The 18,855-nt window shown below is 53.8% G+C and overlaps 5 protein-coding genes across 5 annotated transcripts; all 5 read left to right on the forward strand.

Annotated features, from left to right (window-relative positions):
- Positions 1-1,239: 1,239 nt before the first annotated feature.
- On the forward strand, positions 1,240-2,558 carry J4E90_000230 (uncharacterized protein; the record flags this gene model as incomplete). The annotated part of the gene is made up of 2 exons (XM_051429827.1): positions 1,240-1,243; positions 1,408-2,558. The coding sequence occupies 2 exons, from the start codon at positions 1,240-1,242 to the stop codon at positions 2,556-2,558; spliced, it is 1,155 nt and encodes a 384-aa protein (XP_051295314.1).
- Positions 2,559-3,011: 453 nt separating this feature from the next.
- J4E90_000231 (uncharacterized protein) lies at positions 3,012-3,637 on the forward strand (the record flags this gene model as incomplete). Its single annotated transcript, XM_051429828.1, has 2 exons — positions 3,012-3,237; positions 3,357-3,637. 2 exons carry the CDS (start codon positions 3,012-3,014, stop codon positions 3,635-3,637), a joined length of 507 nt encoding a protein of 168 aa, XP_051295315.1.
- Positions 3,638-3,943: 306 nt separating this feature from the next.
- On the forward strand, positions 3,944-4,761 carry J4E90_000232 (uncharacterized protein; the record flags this gene model as incomplete). Its single annotated transcript, XM_051429829.1, has 2 exons — positions 3,944-4,351; positions 4,432-4,761. 2 exons carry the CDS (start codon positions 3,944-3,946, stop codon positions 4,759-4,761), a joined length of 738 nt encoding a protein of 245 aa, XP_051295316.1.
- Positions 4,762-5,444: 683 nt separating this feature from the next.
- On the forward strand, positions 5,445-6,725 carry J4E90_000233 (uncharacterized protein; the record flags this gene model as incomplete). Its single annotated transcript, XM_051429830.1, has 1 exon — positions 5,445-6,725. One exon carries the CDS (start codon positions 5,445-5,447, stop codon positions 6,723-6,725), a length of 1,281 nt encoding a protein of 426 aa, XP_051295317.1.
- Positions 6,726-13,595: 6,870 nt separating this feature from the next.
- J4E90_000234 (uncharacterized protein) lies at positions 13,596-14,958 on the forward strand (the record flags this gene model as incomplete). Its single annotated transcript, XM_051429831.1, has 2 exons — positions 13,596-14,184; positions 14,237-14,958. The coding sequence occupies 2 exons, from the start codon at positions 13,596-13,598 to the stop codon at positions 14,956-14,958; spliced, it is 1,311 nt and encodes a 436-aa protein (XP_051295318.1).
- Positions 14,959-18,855: the final 3,897 nt, after the last annotated feature.

Here is an 18,855-nt window from a genome sequence, read left to right on the forward strand (position 1 = left end):
ATGAAGCACGCGTACAGTCTGTATCTTGGGGAAAAGCTTTCCTAACCGCGTTGCAATCGAGACAGCATGCCGCCATTGCTCCTCGCCTGAAGTTTTTGTCTCAAATAGGTCGTACTGGGCTCGGAATTTTCGAATTTCTGTGTCGTGAAGGACAGCCACCTTCTTAACGAGATGTGCATATGTTAGCGACAAGGGCAAGATATGCGAGCCTGCTACATTGAACTGCGTCCGGTATTTGTATAAAACGGGGCAGAGCTGAAGGGGCTGCGCGTAGAGTGTTTCGGCGAATTCCCAATGCACTTGGCGGCATGTTTCCATGATACCAAGATTGCGTGATCGGGAACTGCCTGGGATATAATACTTGAAAGCGCCGTGCTTGTCGTTCCAGCCGTCGCCGTTTGTCGACAGATTGGTGCAGATGTAATTGTAGATCATGTCTCTCAACTCTCGCGGTAGATCGAGGAACCCGACGCCGTTGTCACCTGCCATCCTCTCCCAGGTTTTGGGTATAGGCCGCTGCCTCTGGTCAGTTCGAATCAACTTTGGATTTTGGCCAGGCGTATACGCACAGGCTTTCGGTACGCCAGAGCAAACGTGTACTCGGGCGCGTCTGCTTTGGTTGGAATATGCGAATCCATACTGATGAGATGGCATTGATCTGACCCGGTGTCAACAAAGCCCTGAAATGTGATCAAACTGACCGACTTGCCTGTGAACATGGTGTCTTGATTTTGCTTCGCGGTCGCCGGCTGTTCAGTGCTTGCTATAAACTTCCGAGTCAGCAGGAGCCTAGATAAATCCACTTCTATAGGCCATGGGCAGTTCAGTAAGGGAATCTGGGTTATAAGACAAGAACTGAAGGCGAAACAATCGCTGGCTACTGAGCAACTTAGACACAACATACCAATCCTCAGTCAGCACGGAATCACGGGCGTGCCCTATCTCACACCACCTAGGTAACTAGGTACCTGTGCACCTACCAGAAGCTTTGCCACCGGCTGCCGATAGTCTTATGGATACGATATAGCAGCACTTGTGATCATATAGTTAGTCGCGGAGCGCATTGGAGGGCACGATTTTGTATTGAGAGTACCACGCCGCATAGGTGCGTACCTAGCAGCGCGGGGGCTGGGGACTAAGCTGGGTGCTGACTCAGCGGCGCTGGGGCACGCTAACAACACGAACCGCTGCGTCCGTCTAGTACTATGACGCAGGCGGGCAGCATCTTCGCGTCCGAACATGGGTTCACAGTATATTCTCGCTAGTTATCTCTCGATAATGCTGATAGCTTCCATCAATGCTAACGACACGGCAACACTCACCCGAATTGACGACAGCTAGCTGACATGACAAGTCGCGATGGTCCAGCCACGCGCAGCACGCAACGCAACAAAACCTTCCACCCAGCCCGCGAACCCGTGAGACACGATAATGATCGCCTACGCCTCGAAGACGATCGCGTCACCGGCCCGATTCCTTTCCTCAATCCCACGCGAGCCCATTACCGCCACGACGACCGTCCCGATGTCCGCTACAAGTGGACTTCGCGCAATGATCGCAAAGGACGACATGCCGTAGACATCGAACACAGCCAGACTGCTGTCTCAACGAAACACGATACCCCACGCCCGACTTCCTCGTTCCGCAGCGTCGCACACAACATCTGGCGGATGTTCACATACTTCCCCGTATGGGATATTTCCTTCGATGTTGCCTTTGTCTTCACATTGGGCAGCGTGGTATGGTTGTTCAATGCCTTTTTCGTATTCCTGCCGTTGGTACAACCGGATTCGGAATTCACAAACGAGGAATTGTATGGTGGGGGCATAACAGCGTTCGTCGGGGTGTGCATCTTCGAGGTGGGGTCATTGCTCCTCGTAGCAGAAGCTGTGAATGAGGGCCGATCGGGGTGCTTCGGATGGGCGGTGGAGCAGATCCTATCGCATGAAGGGGAGGGGAATGTACGCGTAGAGCTGCGGCCGTCAAAGTCGCATTGCACGCACCATCACAACAAACGGCATGCTGTCAGGACTCGACAAATCGCCGAACCAAAGCCCGATCTGGAGCCGCAAGAGCGTTCCTGGGTCTGGTGGCCGTCGAACGAAGAACTACGGACCCACTACATTCACAATCTCGGGTTTATAGCGTCCATGTCCCAGCTGCTCGGCGCAACAATCTTCTGGATCGCGGGCCTGACTGCACTGCCCGGCATATACGATCAGATGTCGCAAACCCTTACCATAATCCTCTACTGGACTACTCAAGTCGTTGGCGGTATAGGTTTCATCATTTCTGGAGCCCTCTTCATGATCGAGACTCAGTCCAAGTGGTGGAAACCTGCTCCTCGAACGCTGGGATGGTGGGTCGGGGCCTGGAACCTCATAGGCGGTATAGGCTTCACGCTGTGTCCGGCTTTCGGATACGATACTCGGAGCTGGGCGCAATATCAGGCGTCACTCAGTACCTTCTGGGGTAGTTGGGCTTTCATGATCGGAAGTACGCTTCAGTGGTATGAGAGTTTGGAGAAATATCCTGTACAAGTTGAGAGTGACAGGTAGCACTTGTTGGCCGACTTCAGACGTCTTCGTTCTCACGCTAATGTAAGTAGCTGGCCGTCGGAAGTAAGAAGAAAAGCCGAGATCGCACCAATTTTCGCGTCCTCCTGGATCTTAATACCAACCGTTTGCACCGCTTTCCATCTACCTTCCGATTCAAATCGGAATGTTCCGAGTTGCTCCTTACGTGAAGAGCGGGAATGGAAAGCCCTGGGGTGTTAGTGTCCTCCACACGGCAGCGGCAACTCTTCAAATGTGAACTCATCTTGACTAAATGACGTGCTCGTCACATCTCGTAACCCCATCACAGGGCTGGTCGAGACGCCTCACGTGAACGACGTTACTCGAACGCAGACCAATTCGGCTTTTCTGTCCCCTCCTTGCTCCCACTACGCCTGATCGCTGAACCTGAAACTCTTCGTTACCCGAATCCACTCCTGCCCTTCGGCGGACGTCATGAGTGACAGTTCCACACGAAAAGAAGCTCTGGAGCTTTATAGGAGTGAAGAGCTACCGAGCATTTACAACAGCTACAACACAAGTCCGGGCTCCAACATGCTAAATACACCCAGCACCCTCAGACGTAGCAAGGAAAGACAGTTGAGTGTCGTCGACTGGCACGGCAACGACGATGCGGCAAACCCCAGAAATTTCCTCTCGTGGAAGAAGGACATCAATATCGGTTGCATATTCATCATGTGTTTTGTATCGTGAGTATCTTGCTTCATTCATACTGTAATCACAACCCACTGACTTTCAGTAGACCTTTCACGTCCTCCGTCGTCGCGCCAGCAATGCCAGACATCATAAGAGACTTCGCATCAACCGATGCCTACCTCTCTGCCTTCGTCCTGAGTATCTATGTCCTAGGCTACGCGTTCGGTCCCCTTCTCATAAGTCCCCTTTCGGAGCAATACGGCCGACTGCCTTTGTACCACGGATGTAACGTGCTCTTCACGGTAAGCACCTTCGCATGCGGACGATCCAACTCTCTCGGCACCTTGGCTGTCTTCCGCTTCCTCGCCGGCGTGGGCGGTAGTAGCGTATTCGCCCTCGCGCCATCCAGCATTGGTGATCTCTAGGTGAAAGAGAAACGCGGGGGGGTCATGGCCTTGATAGGATTGGCGTATAATCTCGGTCCAGCGATTAGTCCTACGGCGGGTAGCTACCTCAACGCTGCGAGAGGGTGGCGGTGGATATTCTATCTTACTGCTATTTTGGGCGGGGTGAGTACGGCGCTCAGCATGGTATGTTTGTCGGAGACGTATGAACCGGTTCTACTCCGTCGAAAAGCTGCACAGTTGCGGAAACACACGGGAAATAAGGATTTAAGGGCCAAGTCTGATTTGGACGCTGGGACGAGCAAGTTGGTAGCTTTTCGCACGGCGATGGTCATGCCGCTACACATGCTTTTCCTGTCCCGACCGATCTTCTTTACCTCGCTGCTCACGGCTATCGGATACGGATGCGCATATATCTTATACACGACCATCCCGACAACATTCGTCGAGACTTACGGATGGGCGCCCAAAAATCTGGGCCTTGCTTATCTCGGTACGGCTGTCGGTAACCTCATTGGTATGCTTGGAGGCGGTGCAATTAGCGACAGCCTCGTCAAGCGGAAGGCACTCAAGGGCGACGCGAGACCGGAGAACAGGTTGCTATTCATGATTTTCTGGTGGCCGCTTGTGAGTAGAGGGTTGTTCATCTATGCTTGGACGGCTCAGTATGGTGTGCACTGGATTGCGCCGTTGATCGGAACGGCGGTGTTTGGTGCTGGGTCTATGAGCGCTATCGTAAGTTCATCCTCCTCAACTCATGTATCGTCTTGAGTCGGTTCTCAATACTTGCCATACGACCGCTAACCCTCATTTAGTTCTTCACAGGCACATACATCCTAGACGCCTACCCACTCTACTCCGCATCTGGCATGGCCGCCTGCTCAGTCATGCGCTCGCTCGTCGGCGGTCTCGCGCCTCTCTTCTCGCATAAGATGTATCAAAAGCTCGATGTGGGATGGTCCTTTTCGTTGCTTGCGTTCATCGCTCTTGCTTTCGCGCCCGTACCGTGGGTGTTTTATACTTTCGGTGAGAAGTGGCGTGCTGGTGAGCGTTATGGAGGGAGGGGCGACACGGGTGGGTTGGAGCGAGAACAGGTGGGATCAAGGGTCATGATGGTGGAGGTAGATGGGAAGGCGCTTGCGTGATCATGGTCATGGATGTCGTTGAGTTGGATGAGACGGAGTTTGCTTTTGTGCAAGGTCGTGGTTGCCTGATACGGCTTAGCCACAACGATGCCTTACCTTGCGATGCTCTCACTTTCAACACTTCACTCCGACTCGTCGTTGTCCGTTTCCTGCGAGCATATCATGCTTGCGGCTTCTCTCTTTCGTCACTCCCTCATGCCTTACTCCACTCGAATGGGTATTATACTTCTTGCGGCAATTGCGAGTGACCCTCACTCGGTCTCAATACCATGGAATGTGGTCGTTGTTGCCCGTATCGCCAGGACCAGCGCTGTCCCCATAAGTCAACTTCTCAATGTATTATTCCCTCACACATCTACCATCATAACAAGTTCGTCTAATCATATTCCGTTACCATCACATGTTTACTACGCATCCGTACTCGTTCACTTTTATCAGCAACGCAACGCTTACATTGGGGTCACTTTCACTACCGCCAGTCACCCAGAGTGCGCACGCGATATCGCGTCCGTTTGCGCACCGTCACTTGCACTCGAAAAGCCTACATATTATAGAAGCGTTCATCACCCGGTACATCACAGATACTACACCGCTTCCCACCTCCCACCTCGCCAGTGATCGGCCAACGAACACACGCACAAGCCGAGACAGCGAACATGGCATCTCCCGCTAGACGTACGAACATGTACAATACACGCTACATAAGCACCGCCAGATCGGATTACAAGACACTCAACTTGAAGCCCGAAACCACTCGTCCGTACCAATCCGGCGATCCATCCGTCACAAGCGCTCCAGAAGTTCCAGGCACAATGAAGATCATCGTCGGACCAGAGTCAAATCAACGAACCTGGCAAAAACCCAAGGCACTTCTAATACGACATTCAAGCATGTTCGACAAGATAATCGCCGCTAACAGAACGATTTCCGAAATCCATCTTCCAACCATCACACCCAACGCCTTTGCCGATTTCGTTTGGTATATGAACTCGAGCATATACAGTCCGAACACAGTTGTTACCGGTTACCGTAGCCTACGAGCACATGCTGAAGCCTGCCTCCTCGGGGCTAAGCTCGAAGCGAGTGAATACTGGGAAGCCGGTATGCGGGAATTGTACAACCTCGTCGAGCCACTTGCCCGGTCCACAAGATCCGACGCGAAACAATCTTTACTTCGAGCGAGTGATATTGCGTATATCTGCGCTAACACCACCGCCGGGAGCCTACGTCGTATTGCGATCATTTGTCCTGTCGCAAGAAGACCGTCTGTTGGCTCCCCGCCTCCTCCAAGACAAGACCGCCACAGTCAGGCTTCCGCCGGGATAGAACTACTCCAAAGACTCTTTTTCGACGCCCTAGCCTCTCATTGGTCTCAGCGAGATGTCCACTATATCGGCGCACAGGACTCACCCCGTGGCGGCGGTTTCAACAGAAACGACGTTCCGGGAGATAGCACCACGTGGGGAGAGCTATGTGAGACGTACCCTGACTTCAAAACCCATATGGACAATACCGGAGACATGCAAAGTCGTTACCGGGGCAGCATACTGAGCGATGTCAACACATATCTCGGCCTTCCAGTTAAGCCCGACCCCCAAGATGAAGACGGAAGTGAGGGTAACAGCAGTCGCAGCAGTGCCACGGCGGTCCAGACAGAGGATGTTGATGACCTCGTGGAGGAAGAGACGCAACGGCCAAAACTTACGCTCAAACTGAGGGGTCTGAGGCGGAGGGGTAGTAGGGTGTTCGGAGAGGAGTTGTCGGGGAATGTCTGGGAAGAGCACCAAGACCGTACTAGGCTTAGGGAGAGCGCGGATGGAGAGGACACCATCAACGACGCCGCTGAAGAAACTGCGATCCAGGAGACTACGGAGGGCGTGGACGCGGCCGGAGATGAAGCATCCGGAACCGAGGAGGGTACGGAGGGCATGGACGCGGCCAATGACGAAGCATCCCGAATCTAGGAGACTATGGAGGGTCTGGACAACGGCTTCGAGAAGGATTTCGTAACTGGCTTTAGTGTGCCGTCAGAGCGTTCGTGATGGGGTGGTGAACAATGTTGGGCTCGGGATCTTGGACGCACTCTTTGACATATGAGCTGCTCTCGCACTCATTTACTTTCAGCATGCACGATCATTCTGGCGATGTCTCTTGGAGTGCGTCTATGAAGAGTTTTCCTGGGTATTAAGTAGTGCTAGTCATACCATGTTGTAGCTTGAATGTTGCCAACTCTTTCGTGTTTGCATGATACAGATTGGAAAAATTAAACACTCTGCAGTGTACATCGGTATTCAAATCGAAACCAGCAAACCATTGACTTCATGTATGCTGTTTGGTTAATATCATTCATAGTGTTATGTAGACAGGTGTTCGATTTGTTTTTGTCGTCAATCACAACTACTTGCTGTTATGGCATGTGTATAAACTATAGAACACCCAATTCTACTTGCGTTTCCCTTGCTTCCTGGGCTCATCAAAGAGAGGACTCTATGTTTACAAGATGTTAACGCTATTAGGTAGTGATGCCGTGGATCCGTATCATGACCTTCCGGCGATGAAACATCAGCGCCCGCGAGGCTGTCACCAGCGTCAAGGCGTCAGTTTGCCTTGTAGATGCCTGACTCCCCTTACGATCGGGCGTTCTGAGATCCTAGGGTTGAATCCTTCGGCTTGTTCAATGTGATCAACACCTAACACATGCATCCAGCAGCGGTAAATAGTAAAAGCCACGCCGTAAACACACATCTGCCACGAGCGTCTACGGACATCACTCCGACTTGAACCACCCTTCCGTCAAGGTTGAGTCAACCCACCATCAACAACCCCTAAGACCACCGTCTCAGAACCACAAGAAAGATGGTGGTTGCTAAACTGGTCGCCAGGCACCTCGCCGCACCCACGCATCTGCCACCAGCGCCTACTTTCAGACCATCCACTTGCCCAAACCACCTCCACACATCCGCATCAGCAAGGCGGCCAGGCTAGGCCAGACCACGAAACCCGCTCACCCACCTTACTTTACTTACCCCAACCCACATACGCGCGCCTCTATTCATGGCGTTTTCGCAATCGAGTGGCCCAAGTCATCCGAAAGCGCATCACGCAAGCGCTGGTGTCGCCCCCGTAGGATGAGGCGAGAGCGACTGGACCTTTTCTTAGGCCTAACCCCCGCCCGCGAGCGCCGCGCAACCGCATCGATGACCTGCAGTAGTTTGCTACCCGTGCCGCTCCCTGGATCTTTTGAACGAACGAGCTGCGAACAAAAATAAAGGTCAAGGCGGGATTGACGATGGATTGGAAAGATGGAAGTTAGTGGTGATGAGTCAATGTGTTGATCAGCTTCCGGGCGTAACGCGCATGCGCACGCGAGTGTTGGCGGCGCAATCTACTTCGTCAGCAACAACGCGGTGCATCTTCGTTTTGTTTCTCCGCTGAACACGCAACGCAGCGAAAGGCAAGGCAGTCTATCAGGTCTCACGATGCAAGCAAGGACCGACTCCATGTCGTCAGCTGATAGGATGCAGGTCGGAGATGCGTTGCGGCTGTAAGATGTAGCAGCTTGTTTCTGCACTGCCGACACTGCGAGAACATTTTGTAAAAGGTGAGGCTTGTTTCATCTTATGTTTTGCGCTGTTGGCCCACGGGTAGGTGGAGCAGCGACGAGGAAGCAAGCGAGTGAGTTGGTGAGGCGGTGGAGACACGGCATTTGGCAGACCCATCTGTGCGAGGCGGCAGACGAGGATCCCGTGGCTATGTATGTGGACATGGTATAGTCGCCCAGTGATCTGAGGCGCGAGGGTTGTCCTTGTGTATGAGCTGGGTATGAGGCTGTCAATGCATGGTGGATGGCGAAACATGTGAGTAACGGCGGGCAGGCGCGGGTATTGGGCTTGATGGAGCTGGTACTGCCACACTGCTAAGAGCCAAGAGTAGATGCCCGTGGTATTGTGTGAAGATGCCCATCAGGTGATTACTGAGATACCGAGGGCGAAACATTGAAGGTTGTAAGATTTGTGCTGACGAGGCTGTCGTTGCTTCGTGATGTGGCAAATGGTGTGAGCAGCTCACATGACTGTTATCGCATTCGAAGCAATGCCACTGAGAGACCGCATTGTTCTCATGCGACTACATCATCTTCGTGATGGCGATGTTCACATACACGTGACTGGAGATGTCTCACTCAGACGAAGTGCTGCGTACGCCAAGTGCAAAACCCGACAGCGCGCGAATTCTCGGGCTTTGCGATGAACATGCTCAACGTCTTTGACCACTTCACCATGCATACGGTGTACGGACTCGACGCCGGAGTTCTGCCCTGTAGTCGGACCTTACTGTGGAAGAAACTTCGCAGATTACTCGCGGCCGCTGTGATCTGCGGGACCCTCAGATCGAATCACCCCATAACGACGACTAAGCTCAACGCGAGCGGCTGTACTCGTCCAGAAAAGCCATGGAACAACACAACAGAACCGCAGAAGGTCCGACGTCCCTGCCGATCCAATCTCCTCCGGGTTGCTAGAATGTAGAGTTTGGTTCGGTGGATAGTTACCGCCGACTAGAGGGCTGCCAGAGCTGAGTGTTTCATCATCCATCTCGATTACTCGCAACGCACGCGTGCGACCAGTATAGGGTCGTGTAAGCGACGCGTTAGAGTTCACGCTTCGCCAACGAGCCGGGCCCCAGACGGAGACTCCAGTTTCCTTTCAATGAACCATGGTGGAGCACACGGGTGGCTTGAATTCAAAGCTTTGGATGAAGCCGCTTGACGAAGTTTCCGGTGCGTCGTTATTGCTGCATATACTGTTGGGACTGACATGTGAAGGGGGTGTGTGGGCGGGTGATCTAAAGACGCGAGACATGTGGAATATACTCCGGTTGCTGAGGCACCAGCCGGGAACAATATTTTGATGAGTTGTGATGATGTTGGTCGATATGTGAGGAACGTTTCCAGAATGACGAGCCTGACCCCGAATCCTCGTTGAAGTGGGCTCCTACGTCGTTGCTACCTGCGTATGCATGTGTTCGCTGATCGGACCCTGGGAAAGCGGTTTCTTCGGAAGCACGATGAGAGATCTGACCTCAGGGTGCTGTATCAGAATAAAGTGATGAACAGGGTCTTGCATCACCGACCGCCGATGATGACGTCTGGGCAGGCATCAGCAACCTTGGAATGAAGCCGCGCAAGCTAACCCGAGAAGATCATCAGCTAACAGAGACGGCCTCCGTAAACCTTACAGAACAACGTAGGATAGACAGATATCCACTTCGTAGCCAAACTTGTTATGTCAGAACAGAACGCCGCCAGGGTGAAGTTCCCGCAATGCATAATGATATAACGACATGGCGCTGCGAGACTTGCGGAGTCTGGTCCTTCCTTAGTAACCACGAAACGTTTGCTGCCTGCGCCGGCCTGGAGATCGACGAGGAAAGCTTCGGACCGACTCAGAGCGGTGTATACTATATTTTGCCATGCGTTTTGCTCGGCCAATCGAAATGTACACAGCCGCAAAGCATGTCTTTGCCAGCATTCTTAATTGCCACAGCCTACCAATTTCGGCGGGACCAAACAAGATCTGAGTAGGCACGAGGAAAACAAGGCTGATGTGCTGTCATTCGTTGGCCACACGAAAGTTTTCAGGTGGCCACAAAGTCTGGATCTGACTGGGCCTGCAAGTAAGTGGTTGATCTGGTAGTATCGTCACTGGCGTCGCCTGATGTTGCCCCCAGCCGCAGACGCCACGTCGCAGGATCTGTAAGCCGTCGAGACACTTGTGGTCGGCACCACATGTCGATTGGATGTTCCCTTGATCACACTGCCGCCGTTAGAGTTTGAGGGCGCAGGAGGTTGAGATGGCGGGGCATTTTAGTTTTGGCGGGTGTCTTATCGATGACTATCGATAACGGGCTTATCCTGAAATTCGCGCTGGTCAGCATTTGGCGGTGAAAGCACTGGAGGCTGCGACTCTCGACCACCTCCACTGAAACGCTCGAGCTTTGTGGAGAACGCCTGTCCGGCAAGGAAAGCATGTACGATTCTGAATCAGCAGGATCGAAAACGCGCATAGAGCAGCCTACGGCGGGTCGGACGGATCAAAGCAGACAACACGATGCTTGGAAACGACGGCATGTTGACGGATGGAGGCTGTTGCGGGTTGCACTATTGCAAACTGCATGTTACTATGCAGCGCGCTCACAACTCACCAAGACACAAAATATGCGCTCTATGAAAGAGATTGCTAGCGTCTTGACAAATTACCATGCGCATCGAACGGCTCAGCTCTCACCCGCGGCCATGCTCTTGGGAACGGCTCCTTCATTTCGAATACCAACAAAGTTTTCAGCCATGATATTGACCCGCAAAGGAACAATTTCGCTCAGGACATGATCTTCGGTCCCTTACACTCACAGACTCCCGCTCGTAAGTTTAGCCTACGGGAAGCGGACTTGGCTTGACTCTGTGCTCCTGCACGGATGACGCCGGAGAGCAGAAAAAGAATTGGAAGCTGCAGGTGCTTGCACGGCTATCTCGCTTGCGCTGGGGTCAGCATCGCAATCTGGCACACATCCCAGCTCCTACGACTCATATGCGGACAAGTCGAGTCGGTTATCCCTTCAACGGGCATGGATACGGGATGAGATACGAACCGGTAGAATGCTCTGCTTCCTCGATCTGGAAGCCTTGGAAGACGTTCTACGGTTTCTACTCGTTGGGAGCTGCTACGACCGGCAAACCATAGATGAACAAAAGTTCGCCCCAACATATTGCGCAATAAGCCACGACAGCAGCAGTTGAGCGAATGGCCGGTGTGGGTGGAACAGCGAGACATCGTTAGGCGGTGACTGCCAGGTCACAAGGCCATGACTGGATTGCAACAACACGTAGGTCTAGCAGGGCGCGAATGATGATTGGCACAAAAACACAAAATAATCTCCGCATTAATTGGCCAGGCGGAGCAGTCTCGAAAATTCTGGTGGACGATAGCGTGCCACTGGCGGGCCCAGCTTGTCCAGACAGAATTGCCCACGGAGCCGAGCGACAGGGAGGCCAGCTCGCTGCTCATGGCGAACGGTTCGGATAGTCATCGTCAAGAAGCAATATATTGGGCAGGCCAATGGCAGGCGGCTACGCAAACAGGGCGAAGTCCGGCGCAACAAGGTTGGCGGTCGTGGGATCGACTGGGCCCGATCGGGCATCAAGTGCCATGTGTCATCGCCAACGCTCTTTGGCGGTCCCCAAAGCTGGAAGCAGCTCGCCCTTGCGCATCGCAGCAACGGCCACGGCCACGGGCTTCAGATTGAAGGACAAAGAACGATGATCAGAAGCGCCGGAAAAGGAAAACAGGTCCACCAACACGAAACCCGAAACGTGACCGCGGGTTGCTGACAGGCACTGTGCCGTCCTCTAGACACAGCACCGGGTTCAGGCAGACGGGACGAAAGGTCGACTGGCGGCATGACAGTCAGAGATGCAGAGCAGTGCCGCAGCGTTGCGAGATCGTCGTTTGGGCGGGCTGCATTCGTCATGGGCCTCGGAGCCAGCGAAGAGTCGAAGACTATCGAACGCCGCCCGTGCGCTCGCGGCTTTTCGAGACGTCGTAAGCCTGGACAGGCTTTGCAGAGGAGGCTAAGCAGCACTAGGCAAGGAACTGCATAGCTGCATCTGCTTGGGGCGAGGCGCGGGCGTTTTGGAGCCTTGGTGGGCCGTCTAATCGGCCGGTGACAAGATGCTGCGATCAGGGGGCCGCGCGAGAGCAGAGGCTGGGGGAGGCAGCGAATCAGACGGGGCGCCCGTATTGCGCCCTGGACAAGTGTCCTCTCTGCGAGCTGACGAGCGCGTGTGGAGCGAGCAGCGAGGGCAGCAGTGAATGGACACGAGTGGCCGGGCAGGCTTCGCGCCACACACACAGCGCGCGGGTCCGCTTGCACCATGGTGCACATCGCGCGCTGCATGGCTCCCTCTGGTGCCTCGAGGCTGCTGCACTTGTCGCGGCGAGAGCAGGCCTGTGTGTCACCCTCGCTGCGCTGACAGGCGTCTGATTCGCCCCAAGTCACAGCCGCCCGGTGAGCAGCGGAGTCGCAGGCGGCATGATTCAGGTGAATCAAGGACACGCCCCGGCCGCTCGGTAGCTGCATGACTGTCTTTGTTGGACACGGCCTAGCGTCCAACTGGGTAAAGACGGCTCACACCACTGCAGCCCCCGGCCGCTTTCACTCTCGCCTCCCTGCGCGCGTTGAGACGAGCCATGGAGCCAGGGTGGGTTGCGCGAGTGGAACCACACGTTAGCGTCTGAATGTGCGTGCCGGAGGCCATGGCACACATCGCTGATGGCCTGCACTCACTCTGTAGCCCCATCCTTCTTCGTCATAGCGCCGCTCCTTCCCTATATTTACGAAAAACCGGGGCCTCCAGCTCAGCCAATAGCCACCTGGGCCCTCCCAGGAAGCCTCTCTTTATCACTGCTGCCCAGCCGTCCTCATACACATACATCATATCCCGCCTCACCCTCTACCACCACCACAACAACCACCACTACCTCCTCACACTACTCTACCCTCCTCCCAACACATTCCTTCGTCAACTACAACAGCCTCTTCAGTCTTTGACAAGCACTCCTCACCCGACTGCTTGCTACTCATCTACCGTCGCAACCTCCAAGTCACCTGACTTGCCGGATCCGGTTACTCTCTAATACCTTCTCTTTCTGACTCTTCCATCCGGGACTGTTTGCTGTTTCCACACGGACCAGGTCAACCTCCATCTTCCGGATCATCTAACATCGTCCTTGAGGCCTTCATTGGACCTACGAGGACTTCTTACCCTTCCCACTCACAATATGTACCCGACGCCCCCTGCTTCCCCAACCCAAAATGGATTCTGCGCGCCGGAAGACCGCCTAGGTCAACTTCTTGCTGGACGACTTCAATTGACCGGCATTCTTGGTGTAGGAGCTTACGGCGTGGTGTACACAGCCGTGGACATCCAGACCAACGTCCCATATGCCGTAAAGGCACTCAACAAGGTTGGTCTCGAGCCTCGCCAGAGGAAGTTCCAACAAAGAGAAATCCAGCTCCACCACCAGGCCAGCGCTCATCCCAACGTTGTCTCTCTAGTCAAGATCATGGACGCTCCTGACTGCACATACGTTGTCATTGAATACTGCCCAGAAGGTGACCTGTTCTCCAACATCACCGAGCAGGGCAAGTACGTTGGTAACGATGCCATGGCCAAGCGCGCTTTCCTCCAGGTTTTGGATGCCGTGGAATACTGCCACTCTATTGGAATCTACCACCGGGACTTGAAGCCAGAAAACGTTCTCGTCACTGACCAAGGAATGACCTGCAAACTGGCCGACTTTGGACTTGCCACTACCGACGCTGTCACCTCCGACTTTGGATGCGGCTCGACTTTCTACATGTCTCCAGGTACGTTCGCAACGATCTGACTCATCTGAAGTCACGTGCTAACTTTTTGCAGAATGTCAGACATCAGCACCCAAGGCCTACTCATGCTACGCCTCAGCGCCCAACGATGTCTGGAGTCTGGGAGTCATGCTTGTCAACCTCACTTGTGGACGCAACCCATGGAAGCGAGCATCCTTCGAGGACAGCACCTTCCGTGCGTTCATGAAGGACCCCAAGTTCCTGAGGACCATTCTTCCCGTTTCCACAGAGCTCGACGCCATCCTCAGGCGCATGTTTGAGTTCAACCCCGCCAATAGGGCGACCATTCCTGAGATTCGTGAGATGATCCTCCGATGCTCAGCCTTCACCCAAACCAAGTCAGCTGTGTCGACGCCTCTGTCTTCTCCTCCCTTCAGCCCCGTAGACTACAGCCGGGATGCTGCCTACAACGCCTACTACCAGGCTCCCGCAGTCCCCCAGTTTGCTGCTCTTCCTGGCTCAGCCTACGCACCATCACCCTTCCAGCACTCCACCTCATCTGGAAGCTCAAACTCGGACAACGACTCGGTCTTCTCCGCTTGTTCATCAGCCTCATCCGCATCCTCAACATCTTCGTACCAACACGTTTCCTCTTCTCAGGTCCCCAAGTTTTCTTCCCGAGTACCGCAGCCTCAACAACAATACGTTTCCCAGCCACCTGCCAATACGTGGTTCCAGCCATTCATCCAGGCGGCCAACCTGGTCAAGCATGTGTCCTTTCAGCCATCGATGATGGCTCCGGTCCATGTCTACTAAGCCACCCTTTTTTCCTGGACCTTTGGACCCTTTCTATTACGATATGCTTCTTCACGATGTGTTCATACAATTTTCGAAAAAGTCACGATGACACGAACAGCGATTGATTTCTCGTTCGGTGTTGGTGCGGTTTGTTTTCTTTGGCGTTTCAAAACTAGACCAGTCCGGACGATACTCCGGTCTTGGACTTTAGAACTATCTGGTTACTACGTTTAACTCGGCGCCTTGATGGCACGGCGTTTGATTCTGGCGTGGCTATCTCAACGGTTTTCTGCCACGTATAGTAGGAGTGGGGTCAATAGGCATTTTCCCGGAGTTGTTCTTGTTGGGCATTGGATCGGTAGAGATTCATTGCCATCACGTTCGTTCGAATTTCCCATCATCAAGAGATACCAGAGCACTAGCTCAACAATGTACGGTAGCAGGTCCCAAAAAGAAGGACACAAATTTTTGCCATGAGCAAACTCAAACAAATGCAAAAACATATCATACGGTCGCTGCGGCGAGAGTCGTACAGCAGACTAAACAAGCCACATCTTCGCACCTCATCACTTGACTGAATACGCTCTATTGACACTGCCCTTAGTCCATGTCTCTGTCCACGATGCTCCCACCGAATGTGCGCATCGACCACACCAACGTTGTTGACCCACTCACACAACGCATCAATCTGCAGCCACCCTGCCGCAGTTCTGCACCCAGCCCAAAACATGCATACACTTGCGCGAGCAATCCATCTCGCAACCAACCACCTGCTTAGCCACTCCACCTAGGCCCCACGGCCTGGGCATCATCCATATGCACCCGCAAAGTCTCCATCGCGATGGTCGCTGTAAGCCCACCGCCACCAGCAAATCACAGGTTCCACCAAGACCGATGTGTGCATGGCCATCTGCGTGCTGAGCGTGCAAGTGTGCAGTAGCCTGTCTTGACTCACGGGGACTATCACGCCGGGATTGCGCCCTGCCTCCACAACCTAACTGCTAAAAGGCTAAGCCAATGTGTAAGATTGCTAGGCGCACTTCCAAGGGGAATTATGGATGGAGAAGAGCGGATACCGGATGCAGGTCGTGGCCGGTTGATGACCTGAATGCAGGATCGAGACTCATCTCTGCGCTTTCTGTCATTCTCTTAGCGCAGATCTTTGTTGGGAGACAGGCGGCCGCCTAAACGGATTCCTCAGGCCACGCGATGTACTCTAGATGGAGGTAGGCGAGGCGAAGGCTATGCTAAGCTACTCGTGGCTGAGATGGTGTAGTGTTGTTATTGACATGTTGTTGGACCTGCACGGCATCTGTCCTCCTGGATCGGATCCTACTGCCACAAGAGGCATACCACGAAATGACACGCAGGCAGCAGTAAACATGTCTCGGCCATACAAACGCCATTTCGAGGTCCCTGTCTCGCTTCGTGGCCGGTCAGCTGGCCTCCATGGAGGGCTGATTCTCTCCAGTCAACCATCGAACGTCCTCCAGCTTCCGTTGCCCTTGTGTCGTATCGGCTACCGATGCTCCCAAGACACATTAGCACGTCGCGTACAGTGTACATCCGCTTACACTTGCAGTGAGGCGTCACCGGAATCTCTTGACGGAACCAATCGCGACACCCAAGCAAGCATGGAAGGGCACCGTTGCAGAGATTTTGTTTTTGCGGCCGCCAATCCTTCGTCATCTGACGAGCGTGACGAGGCGATCGAAAAAGGAAAATGTCGTCGCTACCGAAGCCATTCTAGCAATCAGCAAATACGCACTCATTTCGCATAAGCACCGCGCGGGTAATGGCGTCGAGTGACGTGCAGAATGGCTGACGGAGCAAGTCTGGTGTAAGGATGACATCCTGCCAAGGCCAGCGGCTGGTGTGTGGCAGCAATCATCACCCAGCCCGCGGGCGTCGTTTCCTTCTGCCGCTAGCCACACTCCAGGAAGAAATCCCTCAACCCCATCCTTTTGCATCATACGCATCCCACCCCGCGGCCCTCTCGTCAGATTTGTGCATGCGACAAGCTTCCCGTTCGTTATTGATCCAGCATGCGCAAGTGTGGCGATGAAGGACCTGGGCACTCAACGTCTTACCGAAAAACCTGGTCCAGACTTATTGATGCGATGAAAGTGTCTTTCCCCATTCGTCGGGTGAATTGCATGCTTCCATAGCCACCATGACTTGGTTCAGAGCTAGTCGACATTGAGCAGCAAAAAAAGGTCTTGAGTACAGTCTCAGGCGATAGGGAGAAGTGCCCTGGTCACTCAACGGCATCAAAGATCTGCTATCAGCTCATATGGGGGCTATATCGACGAAACCCAGCCTGGCAGACGTTGAATCTCGCTTCAGTACGGGATGACATCGTCCCTCGGCTCTTGGATATTGTGGCTGTTCGCCAATACTTGCCTGAGGCATTCCTTGCTACCGTATACCGTACTTGCATCCAATTCTTTCTTTCTTCCGACACCCGTACGCACCCCAGAAGCATGCTTTTTCGTGCGCCCCGAAAGTACCTCGAACTGGCTTTTGCTTAGGCGCGATCTCGCCTTCGCTTTGTGAGCATGTGACATGCCAGGTGCGGCGTGACAGATAGACGAACGGTTTCGGTAAACTGCACACCGGATACTTACTTCTGCATAGGGATTGCCGATCTGAGACCTCAAAGTAAGGAGCGGACCTTGCGCGCAGTAAGCTTCGTGGCTTGTTGTTTGTCGGTGTCACCGTTCCGTCTCACTACAAACTGTCGGGTCTGTCGATTGACATCCACCTTGCGGGTACCAGTCTGTGCTGTGCTGTTAGAACCTGATGCCTGGAATCTCTTCGTTCCTTTAGCTGAGCACGTTCATCTCGACGCGATCGACCCTTCTTCCAGGCAGGCATCTCAAAAGCATGCCTCCATGCCGATGCGGTTATCCGTGGCACTGCACATCGACAGTACTTTGGGTGTTCACCGGGCCGGACCAGCAAAGGCGTCACTCCAAGTCATGAACCCAAAACCTTCCATCACCAGCGCGCGTTTGTTCGTGGACACCGGAAATACATCTCCAAGTCACTGATACCCAGTATCTCCGTACCGGCGAGCATCTCCGCATATTTCCTTCTCCTCCTAGGGCGATGCCAAACTTTGTCAGTCGCACAAAGAACATGCAATGGCGCTGCATGGTTGCACGATAGCCACCCAAGTCTGCCTCATCAGCCACTTGCGAGAAACCTTCCACAACATGATCAGATCGTTGCTCAATGCTAGCACGATATCCCCACAAGTGGTACAGCATTGCGCCGCTTCTCGACATGTGTTCGCCCAGTCCAATGCTTCGGAACGCCCCTTACTGTAACGAGCCCCCTTGGGCAACGCAAGTAACACAGCGATGGTCCTCATCTAGCCACCTGCAGACATCCGCCATCTACGAGCGTATCACTGCGTTTGAGTTTGCTGCATCCTCCATACGAACAATTGGACATGCCTCTATACCCGCGTTTCCGCCAAAGACACAAGCGGCTTCCCGTACACGTACGACCGGCCCGAGAAAAGGTGTTCACAGTAACACATTCCTCACGGCAAGCTACAACAGCACACTCACACCCGGCTGTATACACAACAAGGACAGGCGTAAGACTGACAGCGGGTAGGCGTTCCGAAGGGCGCATATGCAACTAGGCGGTCTCCGACAGTCGCCCAGAGCGTTTCGCTGCTCAGCCTCTCCGTGCGCTGTACCAGTTCCAACGGCGTGACAGCTGAGCCTCTGTCTATGCTTTTCCCATTCTGGCGTCGTACTAACAAAGGCGAACGTTCACGATCGACCATGGTTGCCTTTTGCACACCCCCAATTAGCAAGGTTTGCCTTTAGTGTGCCATATGGCCGGCATCCCACGCGAAGCTGCATGATCAGCCCATGAGCACAGGTCATTGGGCATACG

Source organism: Alternaria incomplexa, assembly GCF_024043165.1.
Source record: "Alternaria incomplexa strain BMP 0042 chromosome Unknown scaffold_1, whole genome shotgun sequence".
In the NCBI taxonomy this organism is placed as follows: Eukaryota; Fungi; Ascomycota; class Dothideomycetes; order Pleosporales; family Pleosporaceae; genus Alternaria; species Alternaria incomplexa.